The sequence below is a fragment of the Seriola aureovittata genome, chromosome 21, assembly GCF_021018895.1.
Source record: "Seriola aureovittata isolate HTS-2021-v1 ecotype China chromosome 21, ASM2101889v1, whole genome shotgun sequence".
NCBI classification, from domain to species: domain Eukaryota; kingdom Metazoa; phylum Chordata; class Actinopteri; order Carangiformes; family Carangidae; genus Seriola; species Seriola aureovittata.
In genome coordinates this window covers 1820029-1840108 of record NC_079384.1, presented here as the reverse complement: position 1 = coordinate 1840108, position 20080 = coordinate 1820029, and the positions used below count along the sequence as shown (strand labels likewise).

Genomic DNA, 20080 nt, shown 5'->3' with positions numbered 1-20080 from the left:
AAAGTATTCACATGCCAAGAGGAAAGGGTTGTACTGTGGCTTGATGAAAAAGCACTTGAATTCAGACTTTTAATTTGTATACTATTCATTACTCTCAAAGGCATCGAGAGGCAAACTAACTTATCCCCGTCTCAGCTTCCAGCTCCTCCCGGACTCCTCTCTCACACAACGTTAAACTTTTCTCTCTTTTTTTATTTATTTATTTTTTTCCAACGACTCTCCCAAAGATTTGCCGCTCCTCTCGGTGTCGTGTCCCGTCGCACGGAAAGAGGGCGAACTCCAGCCATCATAAGGAAGTTTAAATATGGAGAGCAGAGGGAAATGAGAAAGTAAAGAGGCTTATGAATTAATGACTGGAGTTATTAGTGCTGTAATTAGATTTAGGGAATGGGCAGTGCTGCATGGTGAGACGTGGGGGGGCTTGGCTGACTCTTATCATTCACAGGATATCCTGTAAGTGTCAGGACAGTCGAGATGGAAAATTGAGCTCATCCATGCTTGTGTGATAGTACAAGTCGGCTCCGATGTCCGCGCAGCTCCGAGAGATGAATGTGCAGAAAAGTGGGGCTGAAGTTACGCCGGAGAACGGACGCATAATGTCAGCAACCTGGAAATGGGTTTCGAGTGCTGTGTACCGTTTAATTTGGTGCCACATCAAAGTCACAGCGAAGAGAGGAGAATATGCAACATTTTAATTGCTCCTTTTTGCTAGTTGTCATTACAAAAATAAATTATACAGGCAATTCCAGCATCGAGTATCTAATTAAGCTATTATGTGTTATCCATTAAAGCCCAGACGTTCACAGATATCCAACAGAAAACATTCTCGGGTTGGAGTTTAGGCTCTCCAGCCTCTCCCCGGCCTGTCCCCCGCCCATAACATGTAATTTCCTGCTGCCCCCTCCCTGCAGAACATCCACCTGGTGGCTCGCTGGCTCGGCACTTTGGAGAAACTTCTGGAGCAGCACGCCGAGGGGAGCCACGAGGGCTTCAGAGTGTTTGTCAGCGCTGAGCCGTCCTCCACCCCCGAGGGCCACATCATCCCACAGGGCATCCTGGAGAACTCCATCAAGATCACCAATGAACCTCCTACTGGGATGCACGCCAACCTGCATAAGGCCCTGGACAACTTCACCCAGGTAAGACTCTGAGGTCTGAGGTCGTCTGGCAATGATTAACTCTTCCTCTGGTACTACACTACTTTTACATTCAGTGGTTTGGACCAATCAGAGTCCTGTGAGGGAGGAGCTACTGGAGGCTACGGAGAAGTGACTTTTAGTCCCCTGGAAAGACGACGAGAAGCGTCCACCAACTAGCTCTCAAAGCTCGTCAGAAGTTTCCTCTTCGGCGCTCTCCTATTATGTCATATGATAGACACATGGTTCGTCCAATCAGCTGACAAGCATTTTTCTGAAAGTTCCTGCCCTTTTTCCAAACAGTTTCCAGCGAAGCTTCAGGTTATTTCAGAAGCAAACTTTGAGAGATTTGACAGGAAATATAAGATGAGCTCATGAAGTAAAGAGTCGTATGATCCGATCTGTACAGTTGATGAAATCATGCGTCGTGACAAAGGTGTCAGGTTTTTCTCAGGAGGTTGGTGGAGACCAAAATAGACGTCAAATAGATGTTACTCTAATCTACTGGCTTTGTCAATAGGTAACAGTTTGTGACCAACTTCACCTCAACTACTTTACTGGGTGATAATATCATAAGTAAGCTGCAGACAAAAACCAAGACAAAAACCCAGACAGGAAGTCCGCTGAACCGTCTGTAGACCAACAGGATGAAGCTGTGGTGAGTTCAGGGCAGAGGTTTAAAACGAGGTTTCTAAAGCTCTGAGAGAGGCACCAGGAGAACAGTGGCATCAGTAATCATGAAGTGGAAGAAGTCTGGCTGTTTGTCCAACCTGAGTAAGTGACCGGGAACCTGGCGGCCCCTGTGACAGAGCTTCAGTCAGAGATGGACGACCATCTCTCCATCAGTCAGGTCTTTGTGGTGGAGAGACGAGACAGAAGCCGCCGTGAGTCAAAGTGTTAGCCTTATATTTCATCCTGCTGGAGTTTGTCAAATGACATTTAAAGGCCTCTGAGAGCAGGAGGAAGAAGATGAAGCGAAGCATGACGGTGGCAGCATCAAGATTCAGCGCTTGTGACCTAAGACTGGAGTGACGGTTCACCTTTCAGCACTACTGTGACCCGGAGCACTTTCACTTTGTCATCGTGGGTTATTGATCGTAGACTGATGGGCAAAAATGGCGAGTTTATCCATTTTAATCTAAATCTACAACATAATGAATTGTGGAAGAAATGAAGGGCTGTGACTTGTCTCTGAAGCCACTGTATATAATTTATTACAACTCTCTGACAGGGGCCATACTGCAGGATAAATGTCACAACTATCAGGGTTGTCAGGGTTTGAGGGGTAAGGCTGAACCCAAATGCAGCCAACACATGGGAGACAGTGCAGACAGGTTTATTAAACTAACACAAGCACAGGGAACCACAACAGGTAACATGAACAGGTAACATGAAAAGGCCGAAGACAAACCAGACTTGAACAGCTTGAGGGGAAACCATGGATGAACAGGCTAAAGGAAAAACCCCGAGACAACAGATGAACCGACCCAGACAAAGGGGAGCACAAAGACTATATAGACAAAGGAGGCGAGGGTGATTGCACACAGGTGAAACACATTAGGGCGGGGCAGACAATCACCACACAGAAACAGGACCAAGACAGGAAGCAAAAACACTGACACACAAGGAAACCAATTACAAAATAAAACAGGAAGTGCGAAAAGTCCAAACAAAACTAACAAAAGGTGTCTGCCATAGCAAACCATGACAATAAATACATTTACCTGTGATGCTTACCTGCATTTACCTCAGGATACGTCTCGTGTTACGGTGTGGAGGTACAGTTTGGAGCTTGTAGTTTTACAGCTTGGCTTTTTCACACCCACAATGCAGTTCACCTCTGATGCATGTTAGTTAGTTAGCTGCTTGTAAGATTTCTCTGCTGCTGAATGTAGTTTCCTGTCAGGAGCAGGTGGTGGTGATTGTCTCTGAGCGGCTGCGTCTTCAGGACCGACTGGAGGCCGCAGTGAGTCGCTAACAGGAAGTGACAAGACGGGCTGGGGCTAGCTGTTAGCATGCTAACTTCAGTAGAAGAAAACACGTGATAGAGACAAGAGTTTTTTAACTTGTTGAAGTCCATATGATGTTTTTATATAATACAGACACATGATGATGAAATAATCATCAACTCCATCACTGAGTGTTTACACCTTGACCTGCAGTGAACCAATCACAGTCTCATAAACACAGATTCAGGGTTTCATACGTCACAGACCTCAGGAACCAATCCTGTCAGCTGGTGGGGATGGGGGGGCGGGGCTAATGCACCTGAAACCTTGTCAGTACAGAGAGAGAGAGTTAGCATTAGCACAACTGCTAACACTGTGTCAGCCACTGACCGTTACAAGCTAACAAACAACATAAACAAATAAAAGATGCTAACTGTGCTAACGGTTCTGATCCGTCTGCTAGTCTCTGGTTCTGATCCAACAGACTCCTCCTCTGAGTCTGGGTCTGACTCCAAGTCAGGCTCAAACATGAGGCTGAGTCTCTCTGATGTTTCCTCCTCTCACCATCTTGATGCTCTCTGCTCTTTCACCTGTCCACCTGGAGCCAGCAGGTGGTGGGCGGGGCTTAAGGCCTGATGCAGATTTATCAACCAGGAAGTAAGACCCAGTTTAATGTGTGAAAACGTGAAACTAAATATGAATCACAGCAGAGGATTTTTACAGAGCTTCAAACATAGAGAGAAACTTTAAGGATTTTATAATGATTGAAAAAAAGGTCCCATGACACGATTTCGTGTTGAAATCTTTTCAGTTTTACTCATAAACTAATGGAGAAAAAGGCCAGAAGAAAGTTCTGAAAAATCTGTGATGGTTTATCAGTTGGAATTGGATGATATCAGCACTTAAGATGTGACAGTTTTCCAGCCGTACATGAGAGCAACTGATACTTCCAGTCGACGCATGCCTCCTTCCTCCAAAGACCTCACACTCTCTTTCTGCTGTGAGTGGCAGTTGAAAACAACACATGCCAATTTTTTGCTCCAGATTTCTCATCAAGTTGCCAATTTGCAGAAATGCAGCAGCCAGCAGATGGCTGCAGTCACCTCTCACTCGCCCTGGAATTGCCTCTGACCTGTGGGAGGGCAGATGTGAGCGCAGCACATGCTAACGCTAAAAGTTTGTGTGGGTTACAATCTGCAGGGAGACGGGGGTGTTACATGAGGATGGAGATCATAACAAAGTCAATTCACCATGTTTTTTGTGTTTGTTATCAGCGAGTGGCCAGACAATATCGTCCTGCGGGCTCCGCACTCAGAATGGATCAGTGGCCTCTCCCGCCTTTTCTTTACCTTATCAGTTCCTCATCTCTATCTAAGCCTCACCATTACCCCAGTGCTTCGCTGCCAATGCATCTTCCTCCGCACCATTACCTGAGTGCTCGGCTTCCTCCCAGTCCATTTCCACGATCCTTAGTTTGCCGATGCCTATCTGCCTGATAAGTGCAGCGTCGGCTGCGAGCCTCGCCTTACGCAGAGCCGCGGGGAGGGTCCCACTGAGGAAAGCGTGGAGAGAATATTCCAGTCATGTGTACTCAGTGAAAGCTAATCAATGTAAGGCTAACTCTCTGTAATAGCCCACCCGCGCGGCTAAAGCCAACGCTAAGCCAGAGAAATGACAGTTTCTTTCCTCTTGACCTTTTCACTGGGAGACGTGTACAGCTCCACCGCCCATTTCCATCCCCACACACCAAGATGGAGTCTGCTGGGCGCATGTTTTTACTGAGCTCATGAGTTTATCATTCTGTTTTGAAATAAGATTTGATTGATTTTCAAATTTTTTCTTTTTTTTTTTGACGCTGATCAATTAATCCGATCTTAAATCTGTTGAATGTTCAGGTTGTTCAGTCTCAAACCTCTCGTCGGTTTATAGATGTTGAAGTGTGTGTGTGTGTGTGTGTGTGTGTGTGTGTGTGTGTGTGTGTGTGTGTGTGTGTGTGTGTGTGTCTTCCTCTCTGCATGTTGTTTCTCTCCAGCCCACAGGTCATGAATAGGGAGGCTATGCATCTCTCTCAGCTGTTTTGAGCAGAGGAGTACTGTGCAGAATATTAACTAAACCTCCGAAAGGCTGTGTGTGTGTGTGTGTGTGTGTGTGTGTGTGTGTGTGTGTGTGTGTGTGTGTGTGTGTGTGTGTGTGTGTGTGTGTGTGTGTGTGTGTGTGTGAGTGTGTGTGTGTGTGTGAGTGTGTGTGTGTGTGTGTGTGTGTGTGTATGTATGTGTGTGCATCGCAGGAGTCAGCTCCCCAGGGCCCGGCAGCCAGGAGAGTGAAAGGCCTTCACCGTGGCTCTCACAATAACACATGCTGGAATAAAGAGAATTTAGCCTTCCTATTTTCACAGGGGTTATTGGCGTGCTTATTTAACCGCCTCTCCCCCCTGAGATTACAATGCCATTTATATCCAGTTTTTTTTTATTTGCCTGTCTGGAATAATGAGCCCCGGAGACGGCTGGAGGCTGAGAGCGTCTGACAAGTCGTGACAATTAAAAGGGAATCTCATCTTTGGGTTTATTGCCATCTAGTCATCTCATTGCGTGTGTGTGTGTGTGTGTGTGTGTGTGTGTGTGTGTGTGTGTGTGTGTGTGAGCGCGCCACACCGCTAGGGACCTAACAAAATAAAACATATCACAGGACCAACTGTCACAACTTTTTACCTGCAACACGGCGTCGGCGTGTTTTTGTTTTCCAGGACACGCTGGAGATGTGCGCGCGAGAGAACGAGTTTAAGAGCATTTTGTTCGCTCTCTGCTACTTCCACGCTGTTGTGGCGGAGAGGAGGAAGTTTGGTCCTCAAGGCTGGAACAGATCGTACCCCTTTAACACGGGAGACCTCACCATCTCCATCAACGTCCTCTACAACTATCTGGAGGCCAATCCTAAGGTAAACCTGCTGCTGTTTCTCTTTTATTCCCGTGCAAAGGATTACAAAGCCCATCTTAATTGAAAATCTAAACACATGTGACCTCAGCTAAACAGCACAGGCCCACATCCCCTCCGTCTCTAATCCCCAGGTGCCATATGACGACCTGCGCTACCTGTTTGGTGAGATCATGTACGGGGGTCACATCACAGACGACTGGGACCGCCGTCTGTGTCGGACCTACCTGGAGGAGTTTATCAAGCCGGAGATGATGGAGGGAGAGCTGTGCTTGGCGCCTGGCTTCCCTTTACCTGGAAACATGGACTATAACAGCTACCACCAGGTGAGCCACACTCGCATCATTACCTGCTGTTCCACTGCATGACACGTTAAATAAAGTTATTCCAGCAACAGAAAGGACCCAATAGAAAAGTGGTGAATTCAGGTAGTAAATACATGTAGATGCAAAACTAGACTCACCTCTTCGCGGTCGTATCCCTCCGCCACTCAGAGCAGTTTCAAATTACATTTATCCAGAGTCATAAAACCATTTAACCAAAGTCTTGAGGTCACACTGACCTTTGACCTTTGAGTCCAATTGAACATTTGTGCAAAATGTGACAAAATTCCCTCGAGGCGTTACGGAGAGATTGCGTTCACAGGGCAAAAAAAAAGTGTTTTGTGAGGTCACTGTGACCTTGACCTTTGACCTTTGACCACCAAAATCAAATCAGTTTGTCCTTGAGTCCAACTGAACGATTGTGCCAAATGTAAAGAAATTCCGTCAAGGTGTTACTGAGATACCGTGTCCATAAGAACGTGATGGACGGACGGACGACCCAAAAACAACTTGCGTCCGGCTCTGACTGTCGCCGGCGCAGAGGAATAAAAATATTAAGATATCACGTCTCTGGGTTTTGTCTCCGGACCACCAGGGGTCCCCAAGGAGCCTGTGTGTGGCCTCCAGCAAATTAATGGAGGTTTAATATTGCCATAATTGAATCGCTATAATTAAAAGGTTTTTCTTTCTCCAGTGTTGAGTGTAGAGTTCTACAATTCAGAGCTAAATCAATAACAATAAAACTCCTCCCATATGGCTCCCTGGGACATAACAGATTGTAGTTTGAGTTATATGAATAGTTCTCAGAGGTGGAGCTGTGGGTGGAAAGAGTTTGTCAGTAAGTCTTACTTACTGGCAACTTGACTGTTAGAAAACAGAGATAATGAAGTCATCTAACAGGGAGAGCTGAAACGCATGAAATTCAAAACTGGATGAGTCATGGAGACACAAAATATTTATATACATGCACGATAAACTGTAGATTTGTGTGATGGTAGCCATGCAATCTGTTCAGAAACTTTCCTATCCCAGAATGCCTTAGGATAAACAACAAGCAGCGCATCCATTAGATTAGAGAGCTCCACACAGGTTAGAGCTGAGTCCCGTATAAGAGTCGCTGATGTGACGTCATATTTACCTGTGTCCTGCTCCGGTAGTGTAAACAGTCTTTACTCGGGGTTCATTTACTGTGTCTGGAGCTGCAGGCCTTTATTTCGGGGGGGGGGGGTTCTATTCTATTCTCATTATGTACACATGACACAACAACTTATTTTGCATTTTATTATCTGTAGAACTCAAGCTGCGATATTAACAAAAGTAAACACATAGTTTCGTACAACACGTCCTGACAAGAAGAGGCGAACGACAGGAAAGAGCAAAGAGAATGAAAAAGTTTGAGATGAACTGAACTTGCCGGAGCATTTGATGCCAGTGTTGTTTGAACAAATCACTAATATAGATTTTGTAATGATGGAAATGTAAAACAAATAAAATACACAATGATTTACGACAGGACTTTTTCTGTGACAGTACTTTGAATGTGCAGTAGTTCCCCAGCAGCCCCCACATATACCTTATAGAAAACAACAATCTGACACTTCCTGGTGTCATCATCCAGCCTGAACTTCCATCTCTAGCTGTGACAACACAATGAACGTATGAAAACGAATCCAGCAGCGTCTTCCTGACATCAGCCTCATCCCTGTTAATAATGTTGACACGACTGAGCCTGACTTTGCTTCAGAGCACTTGAGACACAAACTGTGACAGCTGCTGGCGCTATCAGGCCGCTGCCTCACCTCCGCCCGCTTCACCTCCGCCCGCCTCACCTTGCTTGTCGTATATTGTCATTTATCATTTAACATCAGCGTTGATTGACAGGCCGAAATCAGAAACCAGGCAAGTTCTTGTGTCGACCGCTGCAGCTCAAACTGCACTCTCTCTCTCACACACACACACACACACACACACACACACACACATTATTTATCGACAGTCAGAGCCGGAGCCGTGTTGTTTTCAATATGTCCGTCCGTCCATTTGCTTCCTTTGGATACGATATCTCAGTCACACCTCGAGGGAATTTCTTCAAATTTTGCACAAACATTCACTTTGACTCAAGTACGAACTGATTCGATTTTTGGTGGTCAAAGGTCAAAGGTCAAGGTCGGTGTGAACACTTTTTTAGCCACAACTCAAGACTTCTCTGACTCTGGATAAACAGGGATGTATTCTGAAACGAGCCTGAGCGGCGGAGGGATACGACCACGAGGAGCTGATTCTAGTTCCACTGGTGTCTCCTTAAAAAAAACAAAAAAAAAAAAAACTGACAACTGCCAACATTGATATGAATGAGTTCCTCGGGGGGTCCAGACGGTGCGGGCGAGTCCGACTTGTATTTACATCTCCCCCTCGTTCTCGGCGCTGCTCAGCAGCACAAACTGACTGTCACAGCGGCTCCGCTGGGAAGAGCTGCGGCGTCTCCACATTCGCCTGTCACCGCACAACCATACTGGGAGCGGAGCGGCCAAGATTTGGCTGTAGAACAGGGGCTGTAAATGCCTGTGGGTCCCCCGGGGCGGGGGGCGGCTGGGGGGGGGGGTCTGTTAGGCCATCGCCTCCCTCACAACCATCTGGAGAGAAACTCAGTGTATTTCAGCAGAGGAGAGACACGAAGAAGAACCGTGACTCAGCAGTTTTACTCCTCTTTCAACGATATGCAGGTGTATGCAATCAGTTAGACGAAGAAGTTAGCCAGCAAAGTACAGAGGAGATCAAACGGGATGACTACAAAGTGTTCCTGTATTAAAGGCCAACATATTTCCCATCAAAACTTTCATCAGGACATTATGATTAGAAGAGCTTTTTTTTTTTATTTAGTTTAAGTGCCCCACAAAAAGCAGCCTGTCTGAATCGAGCTTCCACTTTCATCTGCACTAACTTAAAAGCATTGATATTCATTATGGACCAGCAGATGGAAAATGCCACATTTCCTTCCCCTTGTTATGGTCATTAGCAGTGTGTCAATTGATCCTGAGTGTTTGAATCTCACCCAGAAATATCCCGTCATTTATATGGTTCCATTCTTGTCCTTTGTCAGCAGAACTTTAAAAGACCCTGCTACTTTTTAGTCAGGAAGTAATTGGAGTTGCCAATCTTCATGCTGTTCATTTAAAATAATCTGGGTGAGATTTAGCGTTGGAGTTAAAATATTGTTCTATTCAGGTGAGAAAGTTGCCGCACGACCTTTATTACACCTTTTGTGAAGTTGAAAAAGAAACGATGAATGTGGGTTAATGCTAAAACACAGTTCTGACACGGTTCCTTCTGCTCCAGTACATCGACGACACCCTACCTGCCGAGTCTCCCTACCTGTACGGCCTTCATCCCAACGCTGAGATCGGCTTCCTCACGCAGACCTCCGAGAAGCTTTTCCGCACGGTGCTGGAGATGCAGCCGAGGGACGGAGGAGCCGGCGAGGGCGGCGGGACGACGCGGGAGGAGAAGGTAAAGAGGAAGACTTTGAGATCATACAATATATCTATTCATAGCTCTTTTGTACAAATCACGGCCGAGAAGATGTGGAATTAACCTGCTGCAATAGCTTCCACTCCTCTGGGAAGGTTTTCCATCAGACTTTGGAACTTGGCTGCAGGGATTTCCCGACTTTCGGATACAAAATGAAACTTCTGGCCCAACATCTGCCCGGGTCCTCAGCCCAATCTGTCCAATGTACGTCCACATCTGGGCAGATTCAGGCTGTTTCTGTGCGTGCGCTAGTTATTGGTCCAGATGTGGAAGTAGCATCTGACAATCATGGTGCGTGGAACCAAGCTTATACTGGGCCAGAAGAAAACAAGCATGTGGCCCAAGTATTGGCCGGATTTATTTAGTATCTGGGAGAAGTTATATAAGTCTATGTTCCGGTTAATTCCAGAGGTGTTGGTTGTCGCTGAGGTCACAAACACACTTCGGATTGTCCTTGAATGGAAATAATGGCTCTTGCTCAAACCATAAAACAAACAGTATGTGGACAAGTGATGAGTGATGTTTCACATGTTTCTTTGGCCATAAAATAAAACAAAAACAGCCCATAATTCTGCTTCCATCTGGAGTCCATACATAACTCATTCCAGACCTGGGAGGAAATCTGGACTGTGCTCCATCACTATTCATTAGATTTGTTTGAATTGCTTAACCCTTAACCCAGGTACTTTTACTACTTGGCAGTTACTACTACTATTTTTGGATTAAGATATTATATTACAAACATATAATAAGCTAATGAAATACAATGCATTGTTAAATATTAAAGGTTCTGTAAACAGTCGTCACTAAATGTCGCAGTAGAGACCAAAACAGACGCTTCATCAGCCGCAGTATCTCCGCCCCTCCCTTCATGAAACACAACTGAATAAAGTTACTCTGTGAACGAGAGCCAACAAAAACCATCCAACAACAACCATTAGCCCACGTTAGCATTGTTGTGATGTACTCCACAGCAATGCTAAAAGTTAGCCAGCTTGGGGCTCTTCTTCAAAGAGGAACGTCACATCAGAATCAATTAGATGCTTAAACGTGGGTTTATTAGAACCACTGGGTTAAATAAGTTAACTGTGTATAAAGTAGTCAAATCTAACTCAGTAAAATGCTGCTTCCACGGTGATTCATCAGTTTTAACGATGTTATAATGTCCAATAAAGTCACAGGGAACATCTGATTGTATGATTTAAGTAGATTTTGCTGATAATATTTAGACAGAAATGAAAGTAGGAATTTAAATGCAGGTCTTTGAGCTGTAATAGAGTATTTTTAGACTCTTGTATTGCTGCTTTATGTAGGTAAAGAATCTGAATGCCTCTACCACAGCACTTTATACACATTTACCCAAAATTGACTCTGACAGTTTCAGTGTCTCCGGAAACATTAGAGCCACAATAGAATATAAAATCAGGTTCTGTGGGTTTGAACAATTTGTTCTAATAAACCCACTTGCATGTGAGTGAGGTTTAAGCATCTGATTGATTCTCATGTGACGGCCCCTCGAACAGAAGGAGACGTTCAGAGCTGATACTCAAACCCAAACCTTCCACCAAGTCGACTGTCTCACTATAAACTCTGTGAACCGGCGCCGCATCGTAAATACATGATGACAACAGGTGACATTTCCTGTAGCTGCTGCACGCTCATTTGAAAATAAATTGCAGACCAACTGTTTGGGGCCTCTGACAGCGACCAGGGTGATTTTTACAGGGATGGCATTTTGTGGTGCGTCTTCTGGTTCAGTGGCGCTCTGAGACGAAGCTTATTTGAGTGTAAAAGCTCAAACAAATATTCTGTCAGAGAGAGTGCACTCCCTCCACGGAGCAAGTGGCACTTTTTTAATATCATAAATAAGGGTCTTGGTAGTCTGAGTGTTAGCTGTGTTGAGAAGTCATTAATGCTCAGTGTGGCTTGAAAGCAGCAGCAAACTGTGACTTATGTTACAGGCTTCTCTTTTTATTTCTCTTCTGAAATCTGTGTCTGATCCAGGAGGCCACCGGCAGCCATCTTTGTTTGGATTAGGGCCTCAGTGTGCAGGAAGCGTGGTTACACTTAGGATGGTTCTTTCCAGTGTGACATCCCTCACCAGTAAAACCAGTAGATGTTATGTGCAAACACAAATCACGACCAGTAGAGGAGGGCGATGTGACGACCTTTCTTTATCGTATGATCTGCCCTTTCAGGAGGTGGGACAAGCCGGGGCAGTGACTGGACTTTCAAATTAAAATACCTACATATAGCAGCTGATAAAATAAATAACTGCCCAGAGACAACTGTCATTTCCAGTCAGGACTTTCACAATAAAATCTGAGCGGAAACACTGTGATTACCTCAGCAGACCCAGGTCAGAGGTCGCGGTGGTGGCCTGAGTGAGTGTCTTTAGGAAGCGTCTCAGTTTCCATGTGATGAATTCTCTTCCTGTTTTAACTTGATCATATTTCCTTTTTAAAATCTACCAGCAGCTTTTTGTGTTGATTTTAATCTCCATGTTGTCGACTGAGACTGTGACTGTTGTCACTGAATGTTCATGCTGCTGATTTTGGAAACACCACTACAAACTACGGTGGCCCTGAGAGCTCAACACACTGCACCTCAACAACACGGGCAAATAGAAGTGGCACAGACGGTGACGGAAGTGTTTCCAGGAAGTGATGACGCGCTGACGCACGAGTGTTGACTGGTTGTCCAATGCTTTGTGAGTGATGAAGACGGCTGCTCGTCAGGGGTTTGGTTTATTAAAACATAGATCTGTGTCCCCTGGAAACACGTCCGTTGTCGTCTGTGATACTTGCAGCGTGTTTGTGCACTTGCTTGTGATGTGTGTGCACGTGTGTTGTCACATTGATGAAGATGTTTTCTCTTGTTCTTTTCTTTGTGTTTTCTGAAGTTCTCTGTGTCGCTGCAACAAACACATGACCTCGTTTCAAAGTGATGAATGATCAGGTTTCATCAGCTCTTTGTAGGAAAAAACGTAATCCTTGTTCAGATTGTCAGGTTTGTTCAAGACAGGCTTCTCACTGTCAGCCTCTGGACTAAGCTGATCAGGAAGGTTACCATGGTAACTGAGCTTGGCTCATTTAAACCTCCTTGAAGAAAAGGAGATTCCTGAAAATAAGCCGGTTTACTGAAGTAAGTCTTGTTTAGCCCTCTAATATCAAACATCTTAGCCTGTGTGTGTGTGTGTGTGTGTGTGTGTGTGTGTGTGTGTGTGTGTGTGTGTGTGTGTGTGTGTGTGTGTGTGTGTGTGTGTGTGTGTGTGATGTATTGTGATGTGTGACCTTTCTGGCTCAGAAGCCTGGATACTCCTGTCCTAACAGATGACAGCCTCGCAGGCCGCACCGATGAGACCCACTTTGTATTCAGTGAGCTCAGCAGCTGCCAAACCCAGATCAGATATTTGAACTGAAAAATCCATAGATATGATGACCTCATATCCTTTGTTCGGCACCTAATCCGCTGATTGATCGCTAATGCCGGCTGCCTTGGGAAAATGTTGACACAGACATTAGCTTTCATCACTTACCCACAAAAATATGATGTGAGCATTGATTTTCTGGAGGGATTAGACTGTTATTGAAAACAAAGAGCTGCCACTGCAGAATATATCTTGATGAATATTCATGGACTGTCGGTTTCAAACTGTAACAGTTTCTCAGGCTGTCAGCGTCATAGCTGCGAGTTTATCTGACACAGATCGCACCCATGTCTCATCAGTCTTTGATTTAACGAGCGTTCTCTCCCTCCCTGTGTTTCTGTGATTGTAGCGGTGAGATGGATCAGACGACATGTTTCTGCTGTCAGCTCACTCGCTCACTGACTCATCGTTCCCTTCACATGTCATCAGGTGCGCGCCATGTTGGAGGAGATCGTGGAGAAGCTGCCGGAGGAGTTCAACATGAGCGAGCTGCTGGGGAAGGCGGAGGAGAGGACTCCCTACCAGGTGGTGGCGCTGCAGGAGTGTGAGCGCATGAACCTCCTCACCCAGGAGATCAGACGCTCGCTCCGAGAGCTCGGCCTGGGACTGAAGGTGAGGAGACTGATGCTGGCGGAGGAGGTCGGGGGGGAGGGGGACGACACATGGACGAAGCACTTTTAGGACTAAAACAGAAAGTTTGCCTGTGGAATCACCATGTGTATTACATCCAGAGACTCCCAGGAACCTGAACCTGAATCCTCCTGAGAACCTCTGACCCGGCGGGGTCGCAGCTCACAGCCGAATACCGTCCATGTAAAACCAACAAACTGGAAGTGAACTGTCCCTCCGTTCCCCTCGTCCTGCGATGCTCTCTGCTCCGACTCGGCCGCCGCATTAGTCTTCCTGCAGAAGTGAAGCTCTTCTCTTCCTCTGTTGTTTATGAGAAGCCCAGTCTTAAGAGTGACTCAGACAGAGGCAGAAAGGAACGAGCCGTCTCTGCTCTGTGTGTCGAGCCTGACTGAGTCGTGTGTTAGCAACAAACGAAGAGAAAAGAAATGAGTAAAAGCGTTTGTCAGGAGTTATGAGGATTCGATCTCCCCGACGCTACAAGCCTCAATAAATCGGCCCAGTGATTTAAACGCCATGTCGACTATTGTAGCAGCAAATGGAATCATATTTTGTCTTTATAGTGGAATAAATAGGAGCCGTGAGAGTGTTAGCCTTGGTGAGCTGGTGGAGTGTGCTGCGGCTGAACCGACACATCAGATCACACCGAGGAGGCCGGGAAGGTGAAAGGTTCACCATAAATCTGGAGAACCATATCAACCTTATAAAGAATCGTTATGACTGTCACACATACGTATCTGTACATCAGCCACGCATCAGCTGCAGTATCAGCGGGGGAAGGACACCACTGTTTTCACCCTGTCTCATTACTCCTCGGTGCCGGCGTCTCTCTGCTATCTTACAACATGTTTCCTTATCTGGCGTGGAGCGCCTGTCGTCGTGTTTGTGTATGCGTCAGCAGTTTGTTACCGTTCAACACCTGATGCAGCCGGGAGGTGTCACCTCCGCAGTTCAGCTGCAGAGACAAACAGGAAGAGACACGTTAAACTCCGGCTGTTTGTGGAGAAGTTGTGTAGAAACCCGACGAACAGTCAGTTTAATTAAAATAGATGTTATCAGACGATCAGAAAGAGGAGGGAAGCCAAACTATACAACAGACTCTTCTAATATCTACACACAGTCTGTTCATCAAAGTACAGCAAACACTGGGAAAGTCTAATTACAGCAGTGAGGAAGTTTATGTTCAACTGAACTGAAATGAAACGACTCACACATCTGTCAGTTACTCATCCCTTTGTTTTTGGTGCGTCTGTCCCATTCACGATACGTCTCAGCTTCAACTTCAAACTCACAAATACAAATATTTTAGTATTTTGTGAGTTTTCAAGTGCCTCAAACTGAGACTTTTTGAAACTCAGCAGTGTGGTTCATAGTGCCTCTCCTGACGTGAACCTCAGCGAACATTAGGTTTTGATTTTATAAAAGAATGACATCTGATGTTCATGGCGGCTGCAGCTCAGACGTAGAGCAGAGAGGGGTTCATGCGTTGACCACGGAGCTGGTGTCCAGGCTGACGTTTCCCCCGGTGACGGGCCAGAGCGTCAGATACAGAAGATGCTGTGGTAGTTAATTAACTGTGCTGCATCGCTCCTATTTAAACTCTGTCAGAGTAAATTGTTCCACGAGAGCTTCATGAGTTCGTCTCTGAAATCAACCGTGAGCTCATCACTGATCTCCAAAGATCTTTTCTTCTTTCTGCCAGCAATAAAGAATATTAACAATTCATCAGAAAATTACTTTGACGTCAAAATGAATGATTTCAGCGGGATGTGAGATGTTGTTTTCTGTCCTCAGGGAGAGCTGACCATGACCAGTGACATGGAGAACCTTCAGAGCGCCATTTTCCTGGACATGGTTCCGGAGAACTGGACCAAGCGCGCGTACCCGTCCATGTCCGGCCTGGCCCTGTGGTTCACCGACCTGCTGGCCCGGATCAAGGAGCTGGACGCCTGGTCGACGGACTTCGTCCTGCCCTCTGCCGTGTGGCTGGCCGGCTTCTTCAACCCCCAGTCCTTCCTCACAGCCATCATGCAGGCGATGGCTCGAAGGTAGCGCCGGCTTTTCATGAGGGCAGCACACGTGTAGGTTGTGATGGAAACCGCCTGGTGTGACGTGTGTGTGTGTGTGTGTGTGTGTGTGTGTGTGTGTGTGTGTGTGTGTGTGTGAGACAGGAACGAGTGGCCTCTGGACAGCATGGGTCTGCAGTGTGACGTCACCAAGAAGAACCGTGAGGACTTCAGTTCGCCGCCTCGTGAAGGCGCGTATGTGCACGGGCTGTACATGGAGGGGGCGCGCTGGGACACTCAGGTACACCAGTTACTCACTGATTAGGAAACGGTGTCCACACTTTGAGTCACAAGAACCTCGCACAGAAATCTTCCTTCGACACACCGCTCCTGAAAACGGATGATAGATGAGCTCACCTCCGAACGGAGTCCAGTAAAGTAACTTCCATATTTCTCCCCTAAAAGGCTTCCACGTTCCCTTTGTGGTTTAATTTTCTCCTTTGCATCCTGCCTGCGTTCAGCTCTCGGAGCACAGTGCATTACTCAGCTTCCCGGGGCTCTATCTATCTACATACATACAGCTACTGTATACGCACCCGGCTTTCAAGGAGCATCCCTGCAGACTTCTTAATTAGAGAATATGCAGACTTTGCACTTGAACACTTGGAACACCCTTTAGAGGAGTGGCTCCTTTTTCTTTTTCCTTCATTAAAGTTGGGAGATGCAGACAGACAGACAGACAGACAGACAGACAGACAGACAGACAGACAGACGGGCAGGGCAGCTTTTCCTCACAACCCCTCCCCCTCCTCCTCTCGGCCCCAAGGCCAGTCCTGTGCCACTGGCGAGGAGAAGCCGAGTGTGAACAGAGGAGAACGCCGCGCTCCATCTGGACGCAGCAATAAAAGTGAAAGATTTATGATAAAGCTACTCATCTATATTAATGAGCCGTGTACTTCAGACATCAAAGAGATACTGTACATGATAAACACCTCGTGTGCTGCTGAGTGGACGTGATGGGAACGCACAGGGGAAGCTCGTGTGTTTATGCGATGGACGCCACTTACTGCGGCTCGGTCACATACGTTTTTACTCTCCATATGTTGAGAGATGAAACAATAAAAGCGGCTCTGTTACAGCAGTCACAGAGTCTCATTAAACTCATTCAGACTGACTCCGACTGAGCCAAATGTTGTGCTTTAAGATACGACGCACATTCAGACGTAAAGTTGTTGGTATTTAACACGTCTTTAAAGTTTTATAGCAGTCGCAGATACAATTAGAGCTTCGTCCTCTGAGCTTTTCCAAAGTCGTCAGGATTTACATTCATTCCTTAAAGTCACTGTGCATGCATGGAGAAACCTCTGTTTGTCAGGCGCTAAGTGTAGGAGGATTAATTAATGAGACAGACCACTCTGTTTCAGCGTGTTTACAGAGAGAGTATTCTGAGGCAGGGCAGCTTGACTTCCACTCAGACTTTCACCATTTTTCAAGGGCGACGCAGGACTGTGTTCAGCAAACTCAAAGTCTGACGTCGCCGGTGCCAAACGTGAGAAGTTAAACGTCTATTTTTTTATTTTTATTCCTCTGCGCCGGCGACAGTTTGTTTTCAGGTTGTCCGTCCCAGTCCTGTAGACACGATATCTCAGTAACGCCATGAAGGAACTGGGAGTCAAGGATGAACTGATTAGATTTTGGCGGCTAAAGGTCAAAGGTCAGGAGCAGTGTGACCTCACAAAACACTTTTTTTAGCCATAACTCAACACCTCACGCAGCAATTTCACACAAATGGTTCATATTTTCTCTGACTCTGGATAAACAGGGATGTGACCTGGAACTAGTCTGAGTGGCGGAGGGATACGACCACGAAGAGGTGGTTCTAGTTTTTCATCATACTTGAGCCTCACTGGCACATACAGCATCTGGATGAAGTTTTCATTGGGCCTGAAACAAATTTATAACTGTAATAACTAACACCCTCAGATCTGTGATTATGTTTCTGTCTGTAGTTGACTGGCTTGTCCCCCCCCCCCATTCTGTCTCTCTCTGTCAGACTGGCATGATTGTAGACGCCCGGCTGAAGGAGCTCACCCCGACCATGCCAGTCATCTTCATCAGAGCCATCCCGGTGGACAAACAGGAGAGCAGGAACGTCTACCAGTGTCCCGTCTACAAGACCCGTCAGAGGGGACCCACGTACGTGTGGACCTTCAACCTGAAGACCAAAGAGAACCCCTCCAGGTGGACCTTAGCTGGGGTGGCCTTGCTGCTGCAGATCTAGCAGGAGCTTCGATGTTGTTATTGTGGATATGGTGATGGTGCCAACAGGGCCAAGCGTTCGAATCCCATTTGGACCAAATATTTTTAAGCAAGATGATGTTAGTGACAGTCTTCCTGGTACAAATGAAAACTTAAATTTGTTCATAATAAAATGAACTTTCTCCATTTAAAACACTCAGGGCTTTTGTTGCTACGATATGACCCATAGCTTATGTTTGTTAACTAATGTTAGCAAACTACTCGTGATAATATTACATCTCTCGTGCACTACTTTTGGTCCCATCGCACTTTGGAGAATCTTGAGGGACTACAACCTACAAACCACAGGTCACATGATGGATGGAGACAGCTGAACGTCAGCAGGCCACTTTTTGGTTGCCTTTCTAGCTGCTACTAGCTGCTAGCAGCCTTACCATGTTAGCTGCTACTGCTAACATGGTAGGATTTGTTCATCTTGATTATTTTTATTCCTCCACGTCGGCGACAGTCAGAGCAGGAGCTTGATAGAACTTCTTCAAGGTTGGGACAGACATTCACTACGACTCAAGGATGAACTGATTAGATTGGGGGTCAAAGGTCAAGGTCACTGTGACCTCAGAAAACACTTTTTACACTTATTACAAGACTTCTCTGGATAAACAGGGATGTAACCTGGAACTAGTCTGATTGGCGGAAGGATACGACCACGACGTGGTGATTCTAGTTTTCCTGAGTGTATTTTGTTTCAAATCAATGCAGATCGTTTTTCAAATGATTCTGAGAAAAACAAAGCTTTGGAAATGACAGTCGTGCTCCATAATCCTGTCATTTCCACTTGTGGCCACAATAAGCGCTGCTTTAAAATCTACATTGTTCCATTTTAAACTCACACTTGGTGAAGTCCTGGCAGAACTACATATATTTTATTGCATAATTAAAGTGGATCTGATCTCCACAAATAGACATCTTGTGGACTGTGTCTGTTTGCCCGAGTGAATTTCTGGTGTCATGTCCAGTGGCAGGAAAATCTCTCTCCACCCACAGAAAGTGACACATCACATCTCCAGAGTAAAATCTCAGAAACAGAAGCGAGTGAGCAAAACTGACTTTCCACAGAAAAAATCAGCCTCTCTTGTCTTGTAGTTCATCTCGGATGCTTGTGGGTTTGAGGAGTCCATGATGTAAAATGGTCTTTGAATGCTGGTTTCTGAGCCTTCACTGGTTGTAATGTGTTAGAATCATCCATGGCTGCTCTGTAGACTTTGAACTGCTGCTTCCAAGTCATTAAAATGCTAATTATGTGTATGCGTTTGTGGAAAACTTCTAGTAATATCATGTATCTGTGAGTCACTTTATGAGGAGGTGTTATAAATCTGTAGCTCATTGGGGAATATCACAGAATAAATTTAACTATTGGGAGATTTCACACTTTTTAGCTGACTCCAAATCTGTAGAACAACCTACACCATGTACACATTTTCTAATAACACCATCATTTGATCATATACAGGATATTTTTTATATGTGTGGGAATAATTTTTCATTAATTCTTACTTTCTTCCAAAAATCTTGCAGAATAAAGATGTTTTATCTTGTCGTTCCAGATTGTGCATGTGGTTTATTTTCACATACTCCACATTAAGTCCCATTTTAGTGTCAATTTGCAGTCATTCCCCTATCTCCCATTTCCAGTCTCCCAGTCCTGCCTCTTCTTTTCCAAGTTTTTAGACCAACTCTGTCCCCCTCTCCTCCTCCTCCCTCCACTCCACTCCTTTCTTCTTCTCCCCCCAACATTTGAGATTAAATAAACCCTCCAAAGCAGAAAGTGCGGAGTCTCATGGATCCCTCAACATGTACAGTAGAGGCACACACACACTACAGTAGAACCCAG

At 45.7% G+C, this 20080-nt stretch overlaps 1 protein-coding gene across 2 annotated transcripts in view; it reads left to right on the top strand.

Annotated features, from left to right (window-relative positions):
• Positions 1–19789, top strand: part of dnah9 (dynein, axonemal, heavy chain 9) — a 129564-nt gene extending 109775 nt beyond the window's left edge. For both annotated transcript variants that reach the window (XM_056366696.1, XM_056366695.1), the window contains 8 exons: positions 912–1139; positions 5829–6020; positions 6151–6342; positions 9676–9846; positions 13727–13909; positions 15719–15972; positions 16096–16231; positions 17984–19789. In XM_056366696.1, coding sequence (XP_056222671.1) covers positions 912–1139; positions 5829–6020; positions 6151–6342; positions 9676–9846; positions 13727–13909; positions 15719–15972; positions 16096–16231; positions 17984–18211 — 1584 coding nt within the window. In that variant the 3' untranslated portion in view covers positions 18212–19789. The remainder of the gene's footprint in view (positions 1–911; positions 1140–5828; positions 6021–6150; positions 6343–9675; positions 9847–13726; positions 13910–15718; positions 15973–16095; positions 16232–17983) is intronic.
• Positions 19790–20080: the final 291 nt, after the last annotated feature.